We start from the raw sequence: 26271 nt of genomic DNA, 5'->3' as shown, positions 1-26271 counted from the left end.
TAAGAGGACACCACAATATTTTAAAAAAAAATACACACACACACCATATGACTTTACAGTATTAAAACTCTCTCTCTCTCTCACACACACACACAATGACTTTAAACAGAACCTCCTAACATTCTTACAGAGTTTTGGTTTGTTGGGCAAATCTGTACCTAGCATGCTCTAGTCTGCCTGGGACATCAACTCCTCTCTACACGCTAGTCTGAGCAGGCCAGTGTTTTCTAAAGGGAAGCTGGACAGTAGATTAAGAGTTTGTCTGGGTCTGCAAAGATAGCAATGCTTAAATTCCCTCACGTTTGTGTTTCTTTTCCTTTCCCATGCAGACTCAGACAAATGGCAAGCAAAAAGCGTGAAGTCCAGCTACAGGTGGGTCTGTCCTGCCAGCAGGTCGTTGATGCGATGCCACTTGCTGCATCTTACGGTGTTCTGTTTTTCACAGACAGTCATCAACAGTCAGAGCCTGTGGGATGATATGTTGCTGAACAAAGGCCTAACAGGTACTGGGGGCTCTTGGCTGTCTGCATCCAGGGTTTGTCCCCAAGCATCTGGGGACGCCTTGTAGAATTCAGCTCTATGTTTTAAAAGCTGCCTTCCTGCCTTCCTCCTCACCTGGGATGGGAATGTGCCAGCCTCGAGATTCTTTGACTCTGCCTTTTCATAAACGTCACCACCTTCTAGTGATTGATGTTTACCAAGCCTGGTGTGGACCTTGCAAAGCCGTGCAACCTTTATTCAGAAAACTGAAAAATGAACTGAACGAAGATGAGATTCTTCATTTTGCTGTTGTAAGATTTTTGTTTTCATTCAACCTGTTTCCTGTTACATTAGGACTTAAGGGTTCCCCAGTACTTCAAGTACCTTAAGCAACCTGTCAGTCTTCACCCTAAACAGTGTTTGTTTGGCAGCTCTACTATATATTTAGTTCTATCAGTTTGAGAATTAGCATGATTTTTTACCGAATTCCTTTATGACTGCAAACATTAGAAAATATAAAAATGAACACATGCCTGTTGATATTACTTTTACCCAGTGACAAGGTTACTATATGTTCCTGAGGTTAAGATTATGGGGAGCTGCGTCTTGGGTGTCATGGAGTAGTTCCCTAGATATGTATCTCTGCACAAATATTTCAAAGGAAGTAATTTCTCTTTTCACCTATTAGTTATAAAAAGTGATGAGATTGAATATCATAGTCAAATTCATTTAACTCAGTTGTATTGATTATTCAATTTATCTATATGCAGTTAACAATTGGCTAAAATATTACTGTTCAATATGCTTTTATGTGTAAACAGAACACTTGAAATCTATCTAAACCACCTGCAGAAATGCATTTTCAATTTTAATTAATTTAATCTTAAAACACTGAGGGCTGTTGTGATAATTCAGTGGGTAAAGCACTTGCTGGCAGATCTAATACATGAGTTTGATCCCTGGGACTCAAGTGGTGGAAGTACAGACAGAGTATCTCTCTTTCTCCGCCTGCCTTCCTGCCTGCCTTCCTGCCTGCCTGCCTGCCTGTCTCTCTTAAACCTGATATTACTAAATTAAATTATTGTGAAATTTAATACTTGGCTACATGAGCCTATTTTTATTAGAGATTAATTATTAATCAATAAGTATTTATTGAATATTAATCACTCAAATGTGTTTTAAATATAAACTTTTTATTTTTTATTTTTTTCCCATTCAAAAATTTACACTTCCTCCCCTCCTCCCATTCCCTTCCTGCTCCTCCACTCCCCCTTCTCCCTCCCCCTCCCTCCTTAAGAGAGGGCAGGGAACCCTGCCCCATGGGAAGTCCAAGGCCCTCCCCCTTAAATATAAACCTTTATAAAATAATACATTTTAAGATTTACTATGGAAAATTATGTGGAACATACCATCAATATTTTTGTACATTGAATTCATGTTGAACTGATAATACATATTTTATTACTTTAGTTTCACCTGTTTCTTTTATGTAACCCCCAGAGAACCTAAAATACATTTCTTAGACAAAGCCATTCCTGAGTCCACCAGCTGTTAACTGCTGAAGCAGTGTATTCCAGATCTCTATAAACTACATAGTCTGTCAGCAGACATGAAACGTCCACCCGCTCCATGCTTTGGGTGTAGGCCTTCCCTGCCCTTCAAGACACCCTTGGAGTCAGTTTTTTTTTTTCTGACTTTACATGGTTTCAACCTGCCATCCCCTTTGTGGAAACATTCTTGTTCTTTTCTTTATCATTTTAAATTTTGCACGTGCATATCTCTGTATTTGTGTGTGGACTTTTCTGTGTGTGTCTATGTCTGTGTCTTTTTCTCTGTGTGTGAGGGGGTGTCTGTGTGTGAGGGGGTGTCTCTGTGTGAGGGGGTGTCTGTGTCTTTTTCTCTGTGTGTGAGGGGGTGTCTGTGTGTATAAGTGTACCGAGAGGCCAGAGGTGTTGGATCCACTGGGGCTGGAGCTACATGCAGTTGGAAAAATCATTGCTTCCCTAACAAAGCAAATGAGACAGTCCCCACACCTGCCTCTAGCACACTATTGAAAGAGACAGTGTGCCCTGGGTGAGGGACAACCAAGTGCAATATGGAGCCAGAAGTCACCTGTCTGGAAGGAATAAGAAACATTCTTTGGATCAGGGACTCTTGGGCGGATTGGAGTAGTAATGGCAGGACCAGGCAGCAAGGAAGGTAGAAACACAGAGCTGAGTTTGGCCACAGGTACCAAATAACACAGGGCTTGAGTTGCTAATGCATGCAGTTTGATCCTTAATACAACCGTTACAAACCCAGAAAGGTTGCCATCCCAGAAAAATTGTGCTTATCTCTATAACATTTAAACATAGGATACAGAATAGGGTGGATATTGCTTTCTCAATTATTGTATAAAATATTGACAATATCCTTTAGGCTGAAGCGGACAGCATTGTGACTCTGCAGTCATTTAGAGATAAATGTGAGCCCGTGTTCCTCTTCTGTCTCGTAAGTATAGCATTTGTGGTCTCATTATCAGATTCTTTTGAAGTAGCAGGTAGCACTGAGAATTGCCATGGGGCTGCTTGCCACTGGTAGTAATTGCACAGTGTTTGCTGTATCTCTATCTATCTGACAAGAGATTTAATAATTTGTCTTTGGGGAGCTTGTTAAGATAGCACATACTGAACTGATTGGAGAAAAGCCTGGAGTGAGGAACTGTTCTCAGATGAGCTGCAGGAGAGAAGTGGTTCTAAGTATTCACAGATTTGGGTGCAAGTGTCTACCTGATCACTCCCTCTAATGCCTTTTGCTCCCATCTCTACATTTACAAATGTTCAGAAATAGCGTAGAAAGTTTATTCCCTACTTGCTCTCATTGTTTTCTACATGGGGGTGTGTGTGATCTCAGTTCCTCTTTACACTTGTCTGTACGTCACCTATATTTTGCATTGGAACACAACTATAGTAGTCAGAAAACAATATGATAAATATTGTTTCCTAAAACCAGTCTACAAAGTCCTCAACCCTGTGGTAGTCAAGAGAAGCATCAGTGGATGTAAATACCACTTGGTCCATCTTCTGGTGCAGGGTACTTAGTTTTCAAGAGCAGAAACAATTATTCACGTCACTTCTGTATAGGATCTCAGTTTCATTAATGACACTCTTGCAACTGCCTCAAGACAACGAATATTGAGTTAGTTGAATAAAAATATGTTATGTTCTTGAATTATATTGAATGTATAGCACTCAGATGTATAGTATTTTCAGCTTTTGAAGCAATATGGTCTTTGTTTAGAGTGACAGTTTTGATGCCACTTAGTCTATCTGTAGTTTAAGGAACCAGAATGAGAATCTCCACAAAGGAGAGGATTTGCTGCTCTGGAACATTCTGCCGGGAGCCTAGAAGTGCCAATGTTTTTAATTCAGATTTTTGTCAGACCACAAACAAAGCAGACATATCTCTTACTTCCTATTGCTCATGCTTTAGCTGCTTTGTTCTCCTTTGTTAGAATCCACTAGTTTTGGTGAATTTTCTTGTTTTTTCCTACCCCACTCCTGTCACCTCAGATCTTCAAGTAAATTCTGCCTCTAACATCACAGTTTGGCATGTGGTTCAAAGTTTGCTTTTCAAGCCCAAGTTCTCCTGTCCTCTCGGAGTTTCCTTGTCTACGATGACACTTCACTCTGCCCTGGCTTGTGAACGCTTAGTCTCCTTTTCATCAAGGATTTTCCCTCCCAGCACACCTCATCCACTAAGCACTGTGTCCATGCCTCAGGCGCTTTATTCTGAAACACACCATATCAACAGCTGCTTATGGAAGAATAATATTCCCTAACTTAACAAAACCGCCCTCCAGCTAATCTCGACTTCTTTTACTAGTCAGGGTTCTCAGCTGACAAAAAGAGCATTCTAGCAAGTTTCAGCTGGGACAGCTCTTCCTGCTCAGGAGAACTGCCAGCCTGGTATCGGACCGAGAAACTTTAGACCTTCAACTGAATTGGAGGCAGACATCTTCTCTTGCTCCCTCTGATCCTTTCCACAAAGTAGGAAAAGTAACCTTCATAACTGGAATTTTAATTGCGGAGCCAGAGGGATGGCTTAGCAGTTAAGTGCACATCACCCGCAAGACTGAATCCATGTACACACACACACACTCACTCACTCACACACACACACACACACGCATTGTCATGCAACATAAAATAAATCTTAAAATAGAATGTTAGTCATGTCTACAGTCTATGTTATATTACAGCCTTTTAGTGACCGAGGGAGGGAGATTTTCTCCTTCCAAGATGCATGAGGCTCCATATCCTCTGGATTTTTGTGGGTATCAAAGCCGTGCCTACTGGGTTCAACCCCACTTTCCCGGGCCTCTTCACTTGCTGTGTGTCCTACAGGCCCTATGAGCTTGTGCCTGTTACTCCTCCTGCATAGTATATTTTCTCTTTTCGCCTTCATGTTCTCTTATCATCCTTCATATCTTAAAGTAAGAAACATTTCCTGATATTGAGTAATACCTCAGCTGACCTCCCTGGCAGGGCAAGTTCTTATGGATCTCTTTGGGTGCTCCAAGCCTTTCTTAATGGTACCTATGGAGTTGCTATTCCACAAGCATCTGTACTTTTGTGGGTCTTTTGGCTTTTTGTTATTTAATAGGGTTAGATACAAGGTCTTCCATTCCATACCATCATGCCTGGTTCTGTGTCCATAAACAGATGATTAGTGCATATAAGGTAAAAGACAGACAGAAGGGGTGTGGCATCTATCCTGGTTTTCATTGTCAACTTGAAACCACAGTCATCTAGCAGGAGAGTCTTAACTGAGGAATTTCCTGAATCATATTGTGCATGTTTGTGGATGCTCTGCTTGATTATTAGTTGATGTAGAAGGGCCCATATCCCTGTAAGTGGCACTACCCTTAGGCATGCAGTCCTAAGCTATATAAGAAAGCTTGGGGGCAAGCCAGCAAGCAATGTTTTTCTATGGGTTCTACTTCAAGTTTTTGCCCCAATTTCCTTTAATGATGGATTGAGCTAGAGAAGTACAGCCCAGATGAATATTCTTCTTCCCACATTGCCTTTAGTCAGTGTGTAAAACAACAGAAAGGGAATCAGAATACCATTAGATCAAGTTAAAGGCCCTGTCTAGAGTCCCTCACATTTAAAGAAGGATGAATGAGGCAGGTGTCCTGTGAGTGCTCCTGTAGGGTGATGATGTGCTGTAGGTGAGGAGGGTACAGCCAGATCTAGGGAGTAGCATAAGGATGCTGTAAGAAGATGGGGATGCAGCCATACTTCTATAGAGGACAGACAAAGTGTGGGACTCTAATTGCTGATGCTACGAAATCGGAGTGAACTGTCCTACCACTACTACTTTCAAATGGCTGATTGCAGTATCTGAAAGATGGTTGATGGGATGTGGGATCAAGGAGAGGGAACTTAGTCCAGAGTAAATGTTAATTATTGATTTCATGTGAAAATGAAAGTCTCTATACTTTCCTATCTCTTGTAGAATGGTAAAATTGTTGCAAAGGTTCAGGGTGCAAATGCACCACTTATCAATAGAAAAGTCATTAGCTTGATAGACGAAGAGAAGAAGATTGCAGCAGGTGAAACGGCTCGTCCTCAGGTAATACTATGATAAATGGCTATTATGACTTTGGAAATGCATCGTATTTTATGTTTTTCTAAAGCGTCTCCCTAACTATTTGTGTCAGGACGCTTCTTGTCACTGTGATCAAATGGCCAAGGCAGTTGTCTTATAAAGAGAAGAGGTGTCCTGTTTCACAGGCGTCACTCCGTTGTCTTTCCTGCTTGTTGCTTTAGGGCTGTGACAAAGCAGCACAACACGGCAGGTAGTTTGTAGTGGACCAAGCGGCTCAACTCATGCCGAGAAGTGGAAAAGAAAGAGGAGAGGAGGAGACGAGTGTCCCACAGGCGTGTCCCAAACAGATTATGTCATTGCAACCAGGCTCTACTTTAAAGTTGTCCTCAGTCACTCACTAGCATCACAGACTTGGGCTGACACAAGGGTCTTTGGGGCACTTTACGTGAATGAGTGCTCTATGTCTAGCTAGGTACTGACATGATGCAGCTTCCTTGGGAAGCATGTTGCCACTGCAAATCAAAAGGGCTTTTTGTATTACCTTCTATCCCCTGCTGCCTTTATTTACTATAAACAAAATGTCTAGGCGTTCTTTGGCTATCATACTAAAGTAACTGTTCTACTTTCATAGTATGTGGAAATCACACTAGTTGACCAATCTGAAGAAGAACTGGGGGAATCACAGTATGACAGTATTGGTAAGTAACAAAGCAAGGGGGTCCAACAGCTGTTTCTGCATGTGTGCTTCTTTACGACACTGCTGCAGCACTGGAGAGCTGCTCTATTGGTGAAAGTCACCTCATGGTTGTTCCACTGCAGTGTAATTAGTATAGTTTCTATGTGATTAATTGGGTCTAGGTGGCAGGGAACAGGAAAAGCAGTCTTTGTTTACACAGAATAAACCCTTTCCGCTGAAAATCACTCTTGTCAGATAATTTATCATAATAACTGGAAAGGTAACAAAGACAATGGCTACTTCAAGTTTGAGGTAAGAGTGCATTTGATATGTGGTAGCTCTTGGTTTAGGATTTGGACTTACAAAGCACATGACTGAAACTTCACTGCCTGTTAATACCTACTGGTAGCAGGCATCTGCGTGACTCAAGTGCATGAGAATTGTGTCAAAACTGTACATACTGACATTATGTCTCCTTAATAACCCAGGCATAATCAATTCATATTTCGAACTGTTAGTCCTTTCATCATCCTGATTCTGAATTAAGAAAATTAATTTTTGGTTTTTCTCTTAGGCGAAATCTACAGCATTACTATTTTGAAACCTGATGCTGTACTCAGGAGAAAACATATAGAAGTTAAGGAAAAAGTAAGTTATGCTTACCAAAATTTATTTAAATTAATTGCAAAATAATGCCTTATTATACAATAGAACACACTAAATTGATGTTCCTAGCTCCCTCTAAAGGAGTTTGCATATTCTGTCTTACAAAGACCCCGTCTCCTCCTGTATCATCCTTGAATTAACTGCTTTACCACCACTGCACAGAAACTTTCAGGATTTTAGATGTTATATGAGAGTGTTATAAATGTTCTTTTTATTTAGCTATAAGTGATGTAATATTGTTATAAACTCACATTAGCTTTCTTTTTCTTGTATATTATAAATAATGGCACTTTTCAATACATGATAGTTTAAGAAATCGTTCAGTGCTTTCTTTTTGAACCAATGTGTGTGTGTGTGTGTGTGTATGTATATATATATAATATGTAATATGCACCATATGGAAATATTTATAAGATATACTTTTCACAGTTCCTTACATATATGTGAAATTGATCCTAACTCAGATGGGCAAACACTTTCTGTAAAACGTCAAAGTGACTATTGTCTTCTTTCTAGTTTTTTGTTTAGTATCTTAAAGTGTTCCTTGTACTGACAGTGTCCTGCCTGTTTGGTTAGGTTTTATTTCTAGGCATTTTCTTTTTGTTTTAATAAGGTTTTCTTTGGTTTGGGGGCATGGGCAGGTTTGTTATTAGTGTATAAAAATGCTAGTGATTTTTTAATGTTGATTTTTGTGTCCTGCTACTTTCCTGGAGTTTGTTAGCTCTAATTTCTTTAGTAGAGTCTGCAAGGTTGTTTTAAGCATAAGATCATGTCATTTACAAATGGGGATGGCATGTCATCATTCCTATTTGAATTGTTTTTTTCTCATGTCTTCTTGTTTTATCTAATCAAGCTATAGATGTCTAGCATTACATTGAATAAGAGTAGAGATAGTGGATATTCTTGTGTTATTCCAAAGTTTAGAGGGAATTCTCTCACTGTGTCTGTCGGGGTACCATAGGTTCTCCATAGAAAGCCTTTATTATGTTTGCATGTGCTACTTCTTTCTCTAGTCTCTTCAGGGATATTCTTATAAAAGAATATTTTACTTGTCAAAGTAAATATCTACTCTGGTTGAAATGATCATGTTGTTTCTGCCCTTTATTCTATTTATATGCTTAATTACACTTAATGATTTGTGTCTGTAGAATAAACCTTGATCCTGCAGTGAAATTAGCTTGGTCATGATGTAGGATCTTCTGAATGTATTTTTCAATATAATTTACAAGACTTTGAGAATTTTTGTGTTTATGTTCTCTGGGGAAACTGATCTCTAGGTTTGTTTCTTTGTTGTGTCCTTATCCTGCTTTGGTATTAGGGCAATACTGGCATTAGAGAGTGACTTTAATAATAATATTCTTTCCATTTCTATTTTATAAGATAGTTTAAGGAGCATCAATATTTGCTCTTCTTTAAAGGTTTAGCAAAAATCATCTGGACCTGAATTTGTATTTGTTTTTATGGGTTCATCTAAGTTGCTTATATTTTCTTGATTGAATTTTTTTGGATAATACATATCTAAGAAGTTATTCATGTCTCCTAGATCTTCCACTTTTTTGAAATATAAAATTTTCAAATAACTCACTAATGCATCTCTGTATTTCAGTGGAATCTGTGATAATTTCCCCTTTTCTATCTATTCCTATGTTTTCTCTTTTAGCTATCTTGGTAAGATGTTACTCATCTTATATTATCAGAGAACTGAGTCTTTGTTTAATTGATTCTGTATATTTTTGTTTAGTCTCTAAGTTAGTTTTATCTATCCTGATACTTATTATTTCTGGCTATCATTTAGATTGTGCTTAAGGCCCAACTGTAAGCTATTTTCTTAAGAATTCTCAGGTATTTCTTTCTTTCCCTTCCCTAGATACTTGCATTGGAAACATCCATAGCTCTAAAGTTTCCTCCTACACCTGTGCTAACTACATCCCAAAGATGTTGGTACATTGTGCTTTCACCATCATTCATTTCTAGGAACTTCTCAAACTTCTTGTTTGGTTGATTCAATAACTCATTTACATTCAAGGGCATATTGTTTAGTCTGAAAAAATTTATGTAGTTACCACCTTTTTCTTACTATGGGTTTCTAGTTTAATGAGACCATGACCTTATAAAATACAGAAAGTTGCTTTTATGTATTTTGTGAGTTTTTATTTAAAACCTAGGATGTGGTCTATTTAGATACAGTTCCTTGGCCTACTCAGAATAACATGTTCTATATCTGTCAAATGGAATATTCTGAATCTGTCTGTTGCATATGTGTTTGCTCTGAGGTTGCATTGTTGATTTTCAGTTTGAATGATGAATCTGAAATTGAGAGTGGGGTGCTAAAATCACCTATATCATGATCAAATTAACTTTTGAACTCCATTAGTGCTTGTTTTGTAAAATTTGTGGCAGAACTTTTGGTGCATGCGTATTTGTTATTGACATAAATTCCTGCTGAATCATCCCCTTCTTAAATGTCTTTAAGAAATCTATTCTTACTAACTTTTATATACCTTATCAGACATCAGGATTGCTATGTCAGGCTGCTGTCAGTTTCTGCTTGCTTAATAAATTGTTTCTAATCATTTGACTCTTGGTCTGTGGATGTCTTTACTAGTGAAATGTGTTTTCTGGAGATAACACATCATGGAATCTAGTGTTTCGGTTGATTTATTTTTCAAAATTGGAAACTTGGGAACAAAAGACGCCAAATTAATTTTGAGCATAATTGAGAAGTACTTTTAAGGTTCAATATTACAAATAATTCAGACAGTTTGTGTGTGTGTGTGTGTGTGTATTTTCTTGGAATTATGTTTCTATTTCCCCTATCCTTTTATGTTAGCATTTTAAATTGTAATAAAAATATTTTGAAATCTTTTATTGAAGTTTTGAAAACATGGATTTCTAGGGAGTATCAAAGGAAACTGTTTATGCATTTAAGAACCATTTCAAACTCTGTGGATTTTCTTGTATACTTTACCTGAGAAGATTAAAATTAGGTAGTTATTGAATTCTGAAGTAAATAGCCCTAATTTGTTTTATGTGTTTCCCTGTGTCATGTTTGCTTCTGACCTTATCTGAATTGAAGATTATCAAAGAAGGATTTATCGTAGAAGCACAGGACAACACGTTTCTCCCTGAAGAGCTAGTGAGGGAATTCTATATTCATTTAGCAGACCAGGTAAGGAGGCCATTAAAAATCCACCATGCGTTCATTTACATATTTAAACACACATAAACACACACATTCAATTGCAGCGATTAGATTTTTATTATAGAGTATAAAATCAATAAATCTAACTAACTGAATAAACTTTTAGTGCCTTGATGATGTCCACAATTGGGTGATGCCAATGAAAACAGTAGCACCCAGGCAAAATAAAATGGTTTGTTCTGTTGAAGACTTCTTTCTACCATGTTCTCTGGAAGTGAATAGCCAGTTCTCTTCCATCAGTTTTTAGACTTGGCTGAAAGTACTCATTTCCATCTGGTATGTAGGAGTGCTATAGCCCACTTTTTGTCTGCATCCTTTCTCTAAGGCTATACTCCAGCAACTTGTCTTCTTCCTGGAAGAATGTGGTAAAGGCAGTGTTTAAAAAAAAAAACTTTAAAATGGAGGTGTGACTTTAAAAGGGAGATCTATCTTCTAAAAACACTCTGTCAGTGTGATGGGCAGTAAATACATGTGGCTATTTGAATTTAAATTCATTCAAACTAAATAACATTTAGAAATTGGAGTCTTACTTGTACTACCCACATTTTAGGAGCTCAACAGCCATATCCAGGAATATTGTTAGGGAGTGCTGAGTGCATTTCTCATACAGAAAGCTCTACTAATCAACACTTTGATAACTGATGTGCCATTCTAGCTATCCCTCTTGGTCCTAGCTTCCACACATAAAAAATAAAGATTTTTGCCAGCTGTGTTCCCAATACCTGTGTACTTTTAAGAAAAAAAAATTAGGAATGTCACTCAGAAGCTATTATCTCACTCAGATTTCTATCACTGTGATCAATGTATCCGAGAAAGTCAACTGAAAAATAAAAAGACAATTTAGTTTTGGGCAATGACTTAAGACACTTTATTCCTAGTGGCCTGGACCTATAACTTTGTTGTCAGTGGTGAGGCAGATTATCATATTCAGGAGATCATGGTAAACTAAACTACTCACTTCATGAAGTCATGAAACAGAGTGATTGAGAGGACATATCAGAACCCTGATAACTGCTTCAAGAAAATACCCAGTAACTGAAAAGTCTTCCACCTGAGTGTCTCATCGCTTTTAATAGCAGTCACTTGTTGATGACCAAGCCTTTATTTAGCACATGGCCGACAGTTACCGAATTAGACACTCTGGGGATTGAGCACAAAAAGTTTCTCTCTCTCTCTCTCTCTCTCTCTCTCTCTCTCTCTCTCTCTCTCTCTTTCTCTCTCTCGTTCTTTAAGGATTTTTGTACAATGTATTTATTCCTTTTCCTCCTTTCTCCCAACTTCTTGATTTGCCTCCCCTTTCCTACCTACCCAACTTTGTGTCCTAATTAACAAGACAAAAGAAAACAAAAAGTCATCGAGTTTATTTGTTACACCATGTATAAGACTTGTTGAAGCTGAAACCAAACAAAATCCCAGCATGGAGATGGGAGGTGAACACGAAGTCCCGCCCTTAGCTAAAAAGTTATTACCAGTGACAGCTATTGGGAGAGATTTGGTTTGCTTTTAACATGGCCTTTGGACCATGCTCCAGTAAAAGACTTCCAAGAGTACATAAGCAGCTGACGGTATATTTAACTAGCCCTGCAGATGGATTACAACATGCTAGAGTCAGGAAGTAGTTGTCTGTATATCTTTAAAATTATGTTCTGTTGACTGTAAATGTCTCTTGTGCCAAAATGTTCCTGCAAGCAGGTTTATAAGGGTGCCATAGCATTGCTAATGACCATGAAAGGGAAGATTTCACAGTGGCCACCATTTTCATGCCCCTGAATTAGGAGCCTGAGGGAAACAGTTTCTCATCTTCTTTTCTAGCCCGACTTTGAAGAGTTTGTAGCTTTTGTAATAAGCGGCCTAAGCTGTGTGCTCCTTACATCTCAAGGAGAAGAAGAGATTATCCAGGAAGAAATTCAATCTCAGTCTGAAGAAGAAGAGGAAGAATTATCTGAGCATCCAGATGAGCCTCACGTTAAATTTGCAACCATGGTGGCGATGAAAAAGAAACGGGACAGGTAGCTAAGGCTAGATCTTTATCACTTAAAATGTGTCACTAGGTGACAGAGCATAATGCTCAAATGTCTCAAAACCTAACGTTTTTATGTAGATACTGCAAGTTTTTCTTTTAGTTAATCTAGAATATTATGCGTTCAGAAAATGGGGATTTTTTATGAATGTTTATGCTAAGAAAACTGGAAAGGGAGCAGCTTTTCCTGTTGACTTTTCTAAGCCTGCTTCACCATCTGGCCTCATTTTCTCAGGCCTTGAGGGTATATTGGAACCATGCATTGTTCCAGTCAACCTTGTCCATTCCCAGCATTGTATGTTTTCATCCATCATCTAGGCTCTGTGTTTTATTTAAGACAGTTACTGGTATAAAATTGATGGTGACAAAACATATGTACATTTTGGTAGTAAATTTCTAAATATTTCAAAATTAGAAAACAATTTTCAGAATGTCGGTTTTCGGTGTTGTTGTCTGTGACTTTTATTCTGCTAAAGACTGAGAGCCATAGTTTAATACAGCAATTTTGCAGGATGCGCCCAAATGAGTTATGTGAGCAGAAGGCTTTGTAGCTTAGTCCCCTGATGCTTTGTGTCCCGGTCCTAATCCATTTACTGTTAGAGAATTACAGGATGATTCCTCTTGCTGTAAACAGAAGTTTCTGTCTCTCCCAGGCATGCAGCCATTCAGTGCTAAAGAAACAGACAGAAGCTTTTATTAATTATAAACTAACCTATTATCTCAGGATTATTATTAACTAACTCTTACAACTTAACCCAAAATTCTTATCTATGTTTAGCCTTTTATCAGTGAGACATTTTCCTCTTGCTTCCTCTGTGTCTGGCTAATGACTGACTCTGCCTTTCCTCTTCCCAGAATTCTCTTAGTCTGGTTATCCTGCCTATACTTCCTGACTGGCTACTGGTCAATCAGAATTTTATTAAACCAATATGAGTGATAAATCTTTGTAGTGTATTTATCTAATTTCCCATAACGATATGCTTTATAAACTGTGAGTTTTTCTTGTGGTTTCTGGTCACTTCATATTTCTCAGGTAGCAGGTAATTCTAGAATTTGTTTTGTTATTGTATTTCTGGGCCTAGAATGTAAACCCTTCTGCATGCTACCCAAATGCTCTACCCCTGAGCAAGGTTATGATGCCATTTAGTTTAAAGTTTTAAGCAGGATAGAACAAAAGAAAGGGGATTCAGTGGATGCTAAAGGGTTTTGGAAACAGTGGGAGTTACTTTCAGAGTGATAATGTGTGGGGAGAAAGAAGTTCTGCATTGTATTATTAGGATCGAATCCATTAATATTCAAGTTTTCATACAAGTTTATATTTTAATTTATAATAATCTTATGTTATATTTTGTATTTCAACAGTTTGCAAGAGTATTTGGAAAGACAACATATAGCTGAGTTTTGTGATGTTGAGGATGATCCATCTAAGGTTTCTAAATTCATTGACATCTTATTCCCTGATTTCAAAACCATGAAAAGCATGAATATCCAAAGGACCCTGGCATTACTGCGGCCAGAAGTCTATGAGGACAGGAAAGGTAGGAAGGGAAGCACAAAATACAAACTTGGGAGGTAGGATTGGAATGTTGAGTTATCACTTTTTCAATAATAGTGGATACAAACTCTTTAGCTGAAGAATTTACAAATTATTTTCTAATCTGTGACTTGTTAGAGTCTGCCTCACCATTGTCGGTACAGGACAACAATGTCATGTTGGTACTACCTCAGCACAGAGCACTGGGAGAGGTTGATCAGTAGTGTGACCTGAGTAACATATTGTACCAGGTCTATTTTATTTGTAAAAATCAGAAGACTAAGATGAGAAAGCATACACAGAGTGTCTGAATGTTGGTCTTTATTGGCTCCTTTGTTTTTCAGTGCAGAGGATAGCTCTTGGGCTCTCATACTTAGAGCTAAGCTATCTAACACTGAACTACAGTCCTATTCCTAAGTGTTGGACAATTTAAAACCCATCCCATCATTACGCAGCTGAGCAAATTCCACAAAGTGAGAAAATAGGTCCCGGATAATACCATCCATCAGTCATTCATTTTTTTATGCCTGGTATCTGGAAACACCATTGGCATTTGTATAGGAACACAGTGTCAGAGATATCATCAAAGAAAACTGTATTATAACCATAGATCTATTTAGATTTGGGCCTGCTAATTTTATTTTTAAGGGTATGAGTGCACAGTTCATCACATGCTACACTGTCAAATGCTTACCCTCACTCTTGGCCTCTAGGAGTCAGGGCTATCCCTCCCAAGCTAAACTGTAACAACACGAATGTCTCTAGACATTGATTGTCAAATGCCCTCAACAGGACTGAGAATCATTGAGAAAGCTGTTATGTATCTGCCTTGGGGGACATGTCCATTCCCCCTTTCCATCCATGTACTTCGGTGTCTTTTGCTTTTTCTGCTTGTATGAGCTGAAGTATCTGTGTGATGCTAAATAGGAGCTGATGTTGAACAGGAGTAGTGAGGCACCATATCTTAAAGCAAAAGGTTCATTCTTGTAACATTTGGTGCATTTTTGGCTATTGATTAAGGAAATTTCCACATTTTAAGTGACTTAAGGTGAATTTTTTTTTTTTTTTTCGAGACAGGGTTTCTCTGTGGTTTTGGAGCCTGTCCTGGAACTAGCTCTTGTAGACCAGGCTGGTCTCGAACTCACAGCGATCCGCCTGCCTCTGCCTCCCGAGTGCTGTGAATTTTCTTTTTTGTGGTTAATGATTTTATTTTACACTGCTAGGGACTGAGTTGATAGCGTATCTTATTGTAAATAAATGTTGTCTTGTTTTTTAAAGGACCACTTTGAGAGCAATGTCTCTATTATGACGGGGAGAGGGGTAAATTTATCTGAGTTCTCATGCCACACTATTATTATTTTTTATCTCTATTTATTTTGTAACACTTCTCTTTTCTGTGATTTTCTTTCAATCTCTGACTATTGAACAGTGTCTTGCTGAATTTCCATGAATTTATGAAATTAATATATTTCTTTTTATTTCTAATTTTGAATTATAAAAGCTAACACAAAATAATTTTTAAAAATGACCAACCAAAATAGTCATTTGTACAATACTTATTCAACCATTTCATGAGTTCTTTCCATCTGGTAACTTCTTCAAATTCCTTTTCACTGTCTTAATGTCACCTAGGTTAAGTTTATTCCAAATTGTTTTATCAAGCTATCACGAATACTATTATTTCCCTGACTTTTTGTACATATGATTGTAATTCGCTAAAGAAAGGATATGGATATTTTATTCTTATTTTGTATCCCACTATAGTGTTGAACGTGTTTTTGTGATATATATATTTTCTACTGAAGTATTTTGGGTCTTTAATTTGTTATACTATATCTTAGTTAAATAAAAATACTTGACTTTCTTTTTCTTAAAAAATGTTGTCTTTTTATTACAACTGTGTACTCTTTTATATTTGATAATATGGCAGAATATTTTAATTTTTGAAGCTTGACCCAGGCTTGCATACCCTGTTTGCTTTTTGTGTGTTCTTAAACACTTTCTGTCAGCATATTTGTTGTTTCTTTTATGATCATCTGGCTTGGGTGTCAAGATAATGTGGAACTTACAAAATGAGGGAAAAGAAAGTCTTCCCTCCCAGCATTTCTGGAAGAGGCAGAATGTTATTCACTTCAAATGTTTCCTAAATGTTTTCTGGGATTTGTTAGAGAAGTCATCTGGTCCTGGAATTTTCTGTTTGAGGGGTTTTACTGGTTTTTGTATTTTACCCTTTTGAATTTTTTTTTATCATGGGCATGCTGCTTTTTTAAATTAGTAGGCTTTATGCTTTAAAATGCTTTTATCAGGCCGGGTGGTGGTGGCACATTCCTTTAATCCCAGCACTCGGGAAGCAGAGGCAGGCGGATCTCTGTGAGTTCGAGGCCAGCCTGGTCTACAAGAGCTAGTTCCAGGACAAGAACCAAAAGCTACGGAGAAACCCTGTCTCGAAAATCAAAAAAAAAAAAAAAAAATGCTTTTATCAAACAAGAACCTACTTTACAACTTCCGTATGCACAGTTGTGCTTTCATTTCACTTTTCTTGTTTTAACCATCTTGTATTATTATGATATATTGTGATTAATGCCATAATACTAGTGCTTTACCTAAACTAAGTTCATAGTGTGTATGAAGGTTCACTCTTAGTTTTAAATAATTCAAGTGTGGAGAGAAACACATGATAGCATTGATCCTATTGCAGATTAGGCCAGTGTGGAATCTCAGGTCTGAACGTCCCTGTGCTCCTCTTTCTTGTGTATACTCTACGAGATCTGAGCTCTTTGCTGTCTTTTAAGTTTGTCTTTCCAGAATGATGCCATTGAAATCGCACAGCATACATCCCTTTCAGGCTGACCTCTTCCTCTTGTCAGTGTCTACTAGGGTTCTACAAGTCTTTGAAGTTTCATAGCTCATTGCTTTTTATTGCTGAATAATATTCAGTTGTAAGAATGCCATGGAGCTCAGGAGGTGACTTATTGAAGGACATTTTCCCCAGTTTCAGTTTCTTTCACTTTCATGAATGAATGGCCATAGACATTCTTACAAAGGTTCCTGTGTTGACATAAGCTTTTAGTTTAACTAGATAAATAGCTGGGACCCTGATTCCTGGATCATGTGTAAAGTTGTATTTTAACTGTGCAAAAAAACTGTCAGAATGCATTTCAATGTAACTCCGCTATCAAGGAATAAGAGCTCTTCTGTGTCCTTGTTAGACTTTGTACTGTTGATTTTCCTCTCAACTAGTAGACTCTAAATGACACCTTACTGTTGTCCTTACTTGTCCCCATAATATGTATGTGGCTCAGCATTTTTTGACGTGCATACTAGTGATGCCTATATCTTCCTTTGTGCCTTTAGATTTTTTTTAAAATTAGCTACAAGAGTGGATATCAAATGTGCTTGACCACAATGATATGCTTAAAACTTCAAATAATAAAAATGTTCTAATTTAATCATTATATGAGATCTTTATCTTGTATCTCATTTTTGTTTTCTTATTATTACACTATCTGATTTCTTTGTGTATTTTGGACCAAATTCCTTTCATATAAATATAAATATTTTCTTATATTTATAAATATTTTCTCTGAGGTTTTGTTTCAAGATTTTGGTGGCAATGTATTTTATAAAAATATTTTAATATAGTCCAATTTAAATGGCATATTACCATCATTTACATTATTATAGAACAATTATAGATAAAACTGATGAATGTGTATCATGTTTGTAATTGTTTTTTTATTCTTTGTAATTCTTTAGCTTCTTTCTCTTTTACATCTCTTTTTCTCTCTTCTTTCATTTTAAAAGAGCATTAAAAGATTTTCCCCTCTTTTCTTAGCATATTGTAAGAAACTAATTTATTCTTCTCACCCCAGAAGTTTGAGTGTGTATGGTGACAGTCTTTAAGAATGCTGTTCAAGTTAGGTGATATCATAAAGGGGAGTCTGCCCAGGAGTTTATGTCAGGATTCTACAGAAATGTTATCATGATATGATGGGACATGACGAGTTGCTTCTCTCCACCTGCACATACCCAAGACAGACTATGTGAGTCCCTACAAACCCACAGGAAAAGTGTACACATCCCTAAGCTGAAAGGGGAGACCTCCGTGGCAAACAAGCATCCTTGTATGTTGATCTTGCATTTCTGTAAGAACTTCTAAAACAATGGGAAAATACATTTCTGTGTTAAATCCACTGGATCTCTGATATTACCTCAAGCTGATCAGAGCACATTTCAAATACGCTTTGTTAAACACATCCTAGAGGCTACCTTAGTCTGAAATCTCTATCAATAACTAATAGAAGTCTGCCTTGAAATAATACTAAGCTCATTTTTAAAAGTATAAATTTATTTGTGATTTATGTATATAAATTTGCATGCTTCTGCACAACCTACATACCTGTTGTCCATGAAGCCCAGGCGAGGACTTCAGACTTTGGTTGCTAGAGTTTCTCAATTACAGATGATCATAACTCAACATGTAGGTGATGGGAACTGAAACCTTGTCCTCTGCAAGAGCAGCAAGTGTTCTTAGCTGCTAAGCTATTTTTCCAGTGTTTATACAGTCCTATGTTTTTAATGGGTAACTCAAATATCAGAGAATTCCAAGTTCATCCATGCTGCCACTTCTAACCTGGCAGCAATTTATTTTATTCACCCCTTGACCATAAGAACACTACAAAATACTGACACTGAGTCAAGAACCTGAAAAGTAAAAGATGTTATTGTCTCTTCACTTGTACTCTCTTGTATCTCTTCTTTTACAATGCAGATGTACTTACATTCCTAATACATCCTTTCCCTTCTCCTGGAAGAATGTCTTAAACATTTCTTCTAAGTCCTACCTATTGATGGGACATGCTTTCTGTGTTTATATGTCTGAGAATGTAGTCAGACTTCCTTATCAGCTACAAGCCCCCAAGTCATAACACTGGGACTTACTGATTATGAAAGTTCTTTAGCTTAGGCTTGTTCCTGACTAGCTCTTATAACTTAATTAACATGCTTCTATTAATGTACGTTTTGCCCCGTGACCTTTTATTTTTCTTACATAATGTATGTCCGACTTTCTCAGTGTCTCACTGGCATCTCTCGCATGCCTCAATGAGAACTCTAACCGTCTTGAGTTCCTCTCTCTGCCCAGAGTCCTGCCTAACTTCTCCTGACTAGCTATTGGCCATTCATCTCTTTATTAAACCAACCACAATGACACATCTTCACACAGTGTAAACAAATATCCCACAACATCAGAATGCTTTTATTTTTTGATGCCTAATTTCACTAAATCTAGGATTTTAGGTTGGCATATTATTTTCAGAACTTTAAATAGTCTCTACTTTCTTACTTGCACAGTACCCGAGGGAACAACAGTGTAATTCTTAGTTTGTTCTGTAGGTAAGTTTTTTCGGATCCTTCCTCAAGATTTTCTTGTTATGTTTATGTTTCTAGAATTAGAAGACAGTATACAAACGTGTAAATATTTTGGAATTTACTATATTCTGTGTCCTCCACCTTGTAATCATTAATTAAACAATATTCTTAGCTATTATAATTTTTCATTTTTTTTTGTTCTAGTTCTTTATTTCTGGTAAAGCTTTTATGGGTTTGCTTCACTTCATAATTGTTCAACAGTTCTGGTACATAGTCCTCTCTTTCTTCATTTGTTTCAGATTTCAGTTTGGACCGTTCTTATCAATGTATCATTGACTCAGTAGTTCATCTTTGCTTGTGAGAAAACTACCAGTTTTGCTGATCCCTTGATGCTTCTAAATCCTGTGTGTACCAGCTAGCTTCAGTGCCTAGTTTTTACTCTTCATACCTCCCCCCCCCCTTCTTTCTATTCTGCTGATCTTGTTAGGAGCTGGGCTGTGTGAGTGTTTGTGCATGAGATGGGTACTTCAGTTTTCTTCAGTTTAGGGTTAGTTGAGTTTTCCTGAGAACTCTTTAGATGGTCTGTAATTCTAAACTGGAAGCTTCTGCATGCACTGAAGTCCTAATGATGGTCTTCTAGGAGGAGGAACACTCGGTCGCCTTCTAACGAAACTAAGGTTCTATTGGACCCAAGTCCCTCTAAGAGAACAATTCAAAGCCTTTCTTAGTCATAAGCTCTCCCTGTGGGAGACAGGGAGGGCAGACCATGCTACAGTTGTTTGACTGCCCTTTATCTAGATTGGACAAGTCTATGATAAATTGGTTTCCTGTTACAAGTTGTTTTGGAGAATTTTCTGGTAATATTTCAAAATGATTGATTTTTTTCCCTCAGGCATAGTTTGATACATTCAGTTTTCCAGTACTGCCTGCCATCTAATCTTTCAGTGGCCATCTCAGATCAATTGGAATGTTTTAGTGAGCACTGTGCACAAATTTGGAGATGAATCACTTATAAATAGCATGTATGGCACTGTTAATAAGTTGTTAAACAGTTTGTTCTATTTTAGCTGGATGTGGTAGCTAACTCAAGAAATCTCAGCAGCTTGGAACCCAAGGCAGGAAAAGTACCATGAGTTCAAGGCCAGCATTGGTTAGAGTGAGACTGTCTAGAAACTCCCCCCGACCAATACAAATGTTCTATTTTATAATTAGTATCTTCTAAATCTCTTATGTGTTTACATGTAGGAAATAATACACAGAGCTCAGCTGGACCCAAGGTTTCAGATATCCCCTGGTGTTTCATAACTTCTCCTAAGCATTCTATTTCCCTTTGTGCCTGATAGAGGGACCAATTACAGACAGAATAAATGGTTACAACCAAGTGTAACTTGGTGCATCAGTAGCTTTTATTGATGTTAATTACAGGAGAAAAGGCAATTCATGTGCTTCTATACCAAGGGAGAGTCTCCCTTCCTCGAATTTGTTAACTACTTGTAATAGAATCTTTTTTTTTTTTTTTTTTTTTTTTTTGGTTTTTCGAGACAGGGTTTCTCTGTGGTTTTGGAGCCTGTCCTGGAACTAGCTCTTGTAGACCAGGCTGGTCTCGAACTCACAGAGATCCGCCTGCCTCTGCCTCCCAAGTGCTGGGATTAAAGGCGTGCGCCACCACCGCCCGGCTGTAGTAGAATCTTTTAGAAGGAGGTTCTCATGTATCTTGTGGACCCCATGGGCTTCCTGAGCTTTATGCGACTTCCCCATTCCAAGGAAATATTAGCGATCCAGTCTTAATGAAAGTCTTGTGCTGGTGACCACAGTGCTCCAATCCTGAGACAGCAATGGCCACGTCATGCTTGGAGGAGAGTGACACAACTGAGCTCCTAGGAAGAGTCCACCAAGGATGGGGGTGGCAGGGGGCAAGTGCAGTCACATAAATGGAAAGCATTTTTGTTTGTTGCTTCTTTTTATTTCCTCTATTTCCTCAGAGGCATCAAAGCTCCTTCTCTACATTTTATACCTCAGCTTGTCAACCATTTCCGTTATCATTGCTCTCTTCACCAGTAATTAGCACAGAATATAGTCTTAGAACAAGATTAAGCCTAAGCATCTTTTAATTGCTGTGTTTATGGCATTTAAATTAAATCTCACTATCAATTTGTAATTGTGTTTCCTCTTTCTTTTTAAAATTTGCATGATTTTTTAAGTGCCTCATTTTAATTTAACTGTAAGCATGTATGTATAATTTTTATACTTCTTTTAATGAGTGACCTACAGATTATATATAAAACAATATTAAAATGACCAAAGTTTATATTTTCTTACTTGAGATGAAATAATACAAGCATGTTGTTTTCAAAGGCTTTTCATTTGTTCTCACCTGTGTTACCTGTATGCATATTGAACACTTCACTGAAACATAGCATAATACTAACTTTTCATTTGACAGAATTTGTGAGGAAACAGTTGTTTACCCCCAAAGACTCCGTAGACCTTGCTTTGGTCCTGACTAGCCAGCAGTCAGTACTATCTCCAGTGCTTTTGGTTTTTGTTTTTGTCTTGACTTTTGATGCTAAATTGTTAGATTTCATCTGAAAGACAGAAGACAAAATAATCCCAGAAAACTCACTAATCATTTCATTTTCTTTGAGGTTATTTTTATTGATTTAAATTCTTTCCATACATATATTTTGATCGTATGCTTTCCTCTCTCCCAACCCTTCCTAGGTCCTCTCTATCTCATTCAACTTCATTTTCTTTTGCTTTCTCTACAAGCAACAACAAATCAAAATACTCAACCAACCAAAAATACCTCCCCTCCAAAACCCCCAATAAAATAATAACAAAAAACATGGAGTCTGCTTTGCAATGGCCAACTCCTCCTGAGAATGGAGTCCACTCTGAAGTGTATGTGATATATTCAGTGTCACTTCATTGGAGAACCCTGCTTTGTTGATTCTCCCCCCAAACCATCTGCAATTGTTTAATTTCTAGTGTCCTCAGAAGGTTGCTATAAGCATTCTGGATGTGTTTTAGGTAAAACTAGTAGAAGTGTATTTAGTATCTTCCCTGTAAACTAATTTTTGAAATAAAGAGTGGGATATTTTTTTCTGATTAAAAATAGTTACAACTGCTGTTGAGAAAGTGAGGAAGACCCAGGCACTCTTGCTGGAAATGTGATCTAATGTTGGTATCGTGGAATAGGGTTCCAAGGTGCTTTTAAAATTTGAAAATAAGGGCTGGAGAGATGACTTAGTGGTTAAGAGTGTGTGCTGTGTCTGCTGATGACCCAGATTCACTTCCTAGAACAAACATCGGGCAGTTCACAACTCTCTGTAACTCCAGCTTTGGATGGATCCTTCACTACTGACCTTTTCTGCCACTGGAACTCATGTGCACAAACCCATACACACATACACACAGAAACATGATTAAAAGTGAAAATTGCATTTTTTAAAATTAAAAAAAAAAACGGGAAGAACTACCTTATGATGCAGAATTGCCCTCTTGACTGTAAAGGCAGGCAGGAGAAATAAAATCAGTATGTCAAAGAGACAGGCATGCTCTTATGTTATTATAGAACTGCCCACAAGAAACAAGAAGGGTAAACAGCTGTCAGTAAAATGATGGATGGATAAAAGTGTGACACAGACAGTGGAATAGTACTTGTCCACTCAAAGACTAAAAGTGTGCCATTTCAAGAATGTAGAAGAAGGAAGAGATCATTATGTTAAGTAAAACAAGCCAAGCATAGAAAGGCAAGTGCTGAAGGTTGTCATTTGTATGTGGAGTCTTAAATGGCTAACCTTTTAGAAACTGAGAGGAGAATAGTGACTATTGGAGGTTGGGGAAATAGTGGGGAGGGCGACTCACAGAAAATTCTAGAAGTTGTAGTTGTTTCTACATGCCTTGAATAAATACATTCCTAAATACATAAATACATTTTAGATCATCTTTTTAAAGATATGATATGATCTTCATACCACACAATTCATCCTTCAGAATCTCACCTCACTTATTTATTTGCTTGTTTGTTTGTTTTGCTTAGGCAGTGGTTAAATGTTATTTCCTGAGGTCACTCCTCCCTTAGTATCTCAGGGGTTGACTATGGAGTTTTTCTGAATGCTAAATCTCAGGATACTTAACCCCATACATAAGTGATGTACCTTTTGCTTGTGACATACATCCATGCCACTGTGTATATCATATGATCTATATATGCAATATGTAAGACAAAGTAAATGCTGTAAGTGGGGATTGCTCATTCATTTCCCAGCAGCCCAGACCCAAATAATCACACAGAAACTATATTAATTACAACACTATTTGGTAAACAACTTAGGTGTCTATGTAGCTAGCTCTTATATCTTAAATTAACCCATTTCTATTAATCTGTATATCACTACAAGGCTGTGGCCTACTGGTAAGGTTCTGGCAGGGTCTTTCTCCTTTGACAACTATGTCTACTCTCTATATATATTTCTACCAGCCTGGCTATATCATACCCTGCCATAGGCCAAAGCAGCTTTATTCATTAACCAATAAGAAAAAAACTTATACAGAAGGGTATCTCACAACATCTCCCCTTTTATGTCTAAATAAAAAGGAATGTTTAACATAGTAAAATTACATGTAAAAAACAGGTATCAACAAAAATTACAATATTTAGTTTATTTATATCTAGAAGTGTCATATCTAATTTATCTTTTATCATAACTAAGGAAAACTATAACTATCTGTCTTAAAATCTATCAAAGACTGCAGAATGATATACTATTACCTGAGTAAACAGGAAATGCATTGTAAGCAACTTCTAAAGTTCTAGAATTGACAGAGATATCTTGCTGCCTGGACAGTCACTCAAAGTTCTTCTGTAATGTTGGGGTATCCATCTTCAACCTACAGACCCATAGTATCCAGCAGACTTTTCCATGAAACAGGAAATTTAAAGATTTTTTTGCCTTATAATGGCTAAGTTCATCAGTTGTTTTCTTCTGTGTCCTGCAGAATGTCTGGCAGTTTCTTTTGTGAAACAGGAACCCTGAAAGACCATCCATCTTTTGGAAAGTTCAACAGTTACTTTTCTGTGGGTCCTGCATATCCAATTCATACAACATACAATAAAGCAGTCCAGGCAAGAGCAGTTTCTTGCTCAAATGGCTAGTCTTGTCACATTGAGGGCAAATTCCATAATGAGTTTCTTCAATCAACCTCTCTGAAGTAATTGATGCTGCCAGGAGCAGACATGTCTCATTGTCAAGGAAAGTCTAAGTTCTTAAAACCCTTTAAATGCCATATTCTGTAGGTCTTTGAGGTGTTGAAGATTATCTAACTGAAATATATCCCTGTATATCTAGACTATTATAGATGACTATCTATTATGTTACATTTTTAAATGAGCTATACAAACACAACACCTTAATTTAAATAAGAGCAGAAATACATTTATACAGTATAACAAAATTGACCTTAAATTTGTATTGATAGACCAAGATCCATACCAATGCAAAGTATTCATCTTTATCATATCCCCCTTTAAGAAAAAAAACATTTGTAAACAGTCATTTTGGAAATTTGGGTATTGTTTTCTCCAAACTGCTTCCTGCTTTTTGTTGGGTGAAGTATTTTTAGGGTTCATGGAGACCTTTCAGGGAGGGGGTCTTGTTCCATCAAACCACAATATCCTGGAAGGAATCCACAGGTTCTCATCTTCTGGGGAAACAAAAGCAGAACCTCATTTCCATAGTAACATATCCTTAGACTCAAATTTTGAAGTCAAGATAGTTCTATGTTGGTTTAACTTAGAAGCCCCCAGAATCAAATGTCTCTCTGCAGTCAAAAAATTCAAAGAAAACACAATAATACACATAATCCAGACTCTCTGTATATTTTCCATCTTTATGTGGCTTATTTTTTTACTCCATTACTTTTTAATAGTTATCTTTACTCCTTTAATCTATGACTTTCTGTACTCTTTCTTCTTTTTCAAAACCCCATATATATTTATCTAACACTATGACCCATTTAGAGGTCTTTTTCATCTAAATATGTCTTTATTGTATGTCTCTTGGCGATTTTCTGACCAGAAGTTCCTTTTTAAAAAAAAATGCTAAGCAGAAGTGGCTAGGACCAACTCTATGGCCCTGCCTGTTTGTTCCAACCAGTCCAACATGGTGGAGATATGTTTACCACCTCTGTAAGCCATTCTCACCACCCCAGCTCCAGGGACACAGGTAGTCTATGTTGCTATTAAGCAATTTGTTACACTATTCACAGACCCTGTTTAAGTGCTCCTTAATGCACCAGCATGAACCAGTAGGCTCTCTTAAAGGAGTCTTGCAGTTTTTGCTGTTAATGCTGAGTCAGGAAGCCTTCTCTTAAAGAAATCATGCTTTTGCTTGCCTTGAGCAAACAGCCCACCTGAGACATTGCTGCTACCAAGAAGCTGTGCTTAACTCTGTTCTTTTTGTGTTTAGAATTCCTTACCAAGCTCTCTCAGGTTTTCTGTGGATGTAGTTGGCCCACATTAGTGCCATTTTGTAAGCAGAGGCTTTTTAGTTTCTTGGCTGCCCAGACTCAAATAATCACACAGAAACTATATTAATTACAACACTATTTAGCAAAAAACCTAGGTGTCTTTCTAGCTAGCTCTTAGATCTTAAATTAACCAATTTCTAATAATCTGTGTATCACCACAAGGCTGTGGCCTACTGGTAAGGTTCTGGCAGGATCTTTCT

The 26271-nt window shown here is 37.4% G+C and overlaps 1 protein-coding gene across 1 annotated transcript in view; it reads left to right on the top strand.

The window, feature by feature from the left end:
- Positions 1 to 339: 339 nt before the first annotated feature.
- The window catches only part of Nme8 (NME/NM23 family member 8), a 36427-nt gene continuing 10495 nt past the window's right edge, over positions 340 to 26271 (top strand). The window contains exons 1-10 of the mRNA XM_057788050.1: positions 340 to 372; positions 446 to 503; positions 685 to 791; positions 2899 to 2970; positions 5980 to 6096; positions 6704 to 6770; positions 7323 to 7396; positions 10491 to 10583; positions 12429 to 12625; positions 13999 to 14174. Coding sequence (XP_057644033.1) covers positions 340 to 372; positions 446 to 503; positions 685 to 791; positions 2899 to 2970; positions 5980 to 6096; positions 6704 to 6770; positions 7323 to 7396; positions 10491 to 10583; positions 12429 to 12625; positions 13999 to 14174 — 994 coding nt within the window. The remainder of the gene's footprint in view (positions 373 to 445; positions 504 to 684; positions 792 to 2898; positions 2971 to 5979; positions 6097 to 6703; positions 6771 to 7322; positions 7397 to 10490; positions 10584 to 12428; positions 12626 to 13998; positions 14175 to 26271) is intronic.

This window comes from Chionomys nivalis, chromosome 13 (genome assembly GCF_950005125.1).
Source record: "Chionomys nivalis chromosome 13, mChiNiv1.1, whole genome shotgun sequence".
Lineage (NCBI taxonomy): Eukaryota > Metazoa > Chordata > Mammalia > Rodentia > Cricetidae > Chionomys > Chionomys nivalis.
The sequence above is the reverse complement of the archived record's forward strand: the minus strand, read 5'-3'. Positions and strand labels throughout refer to the sequence as shown.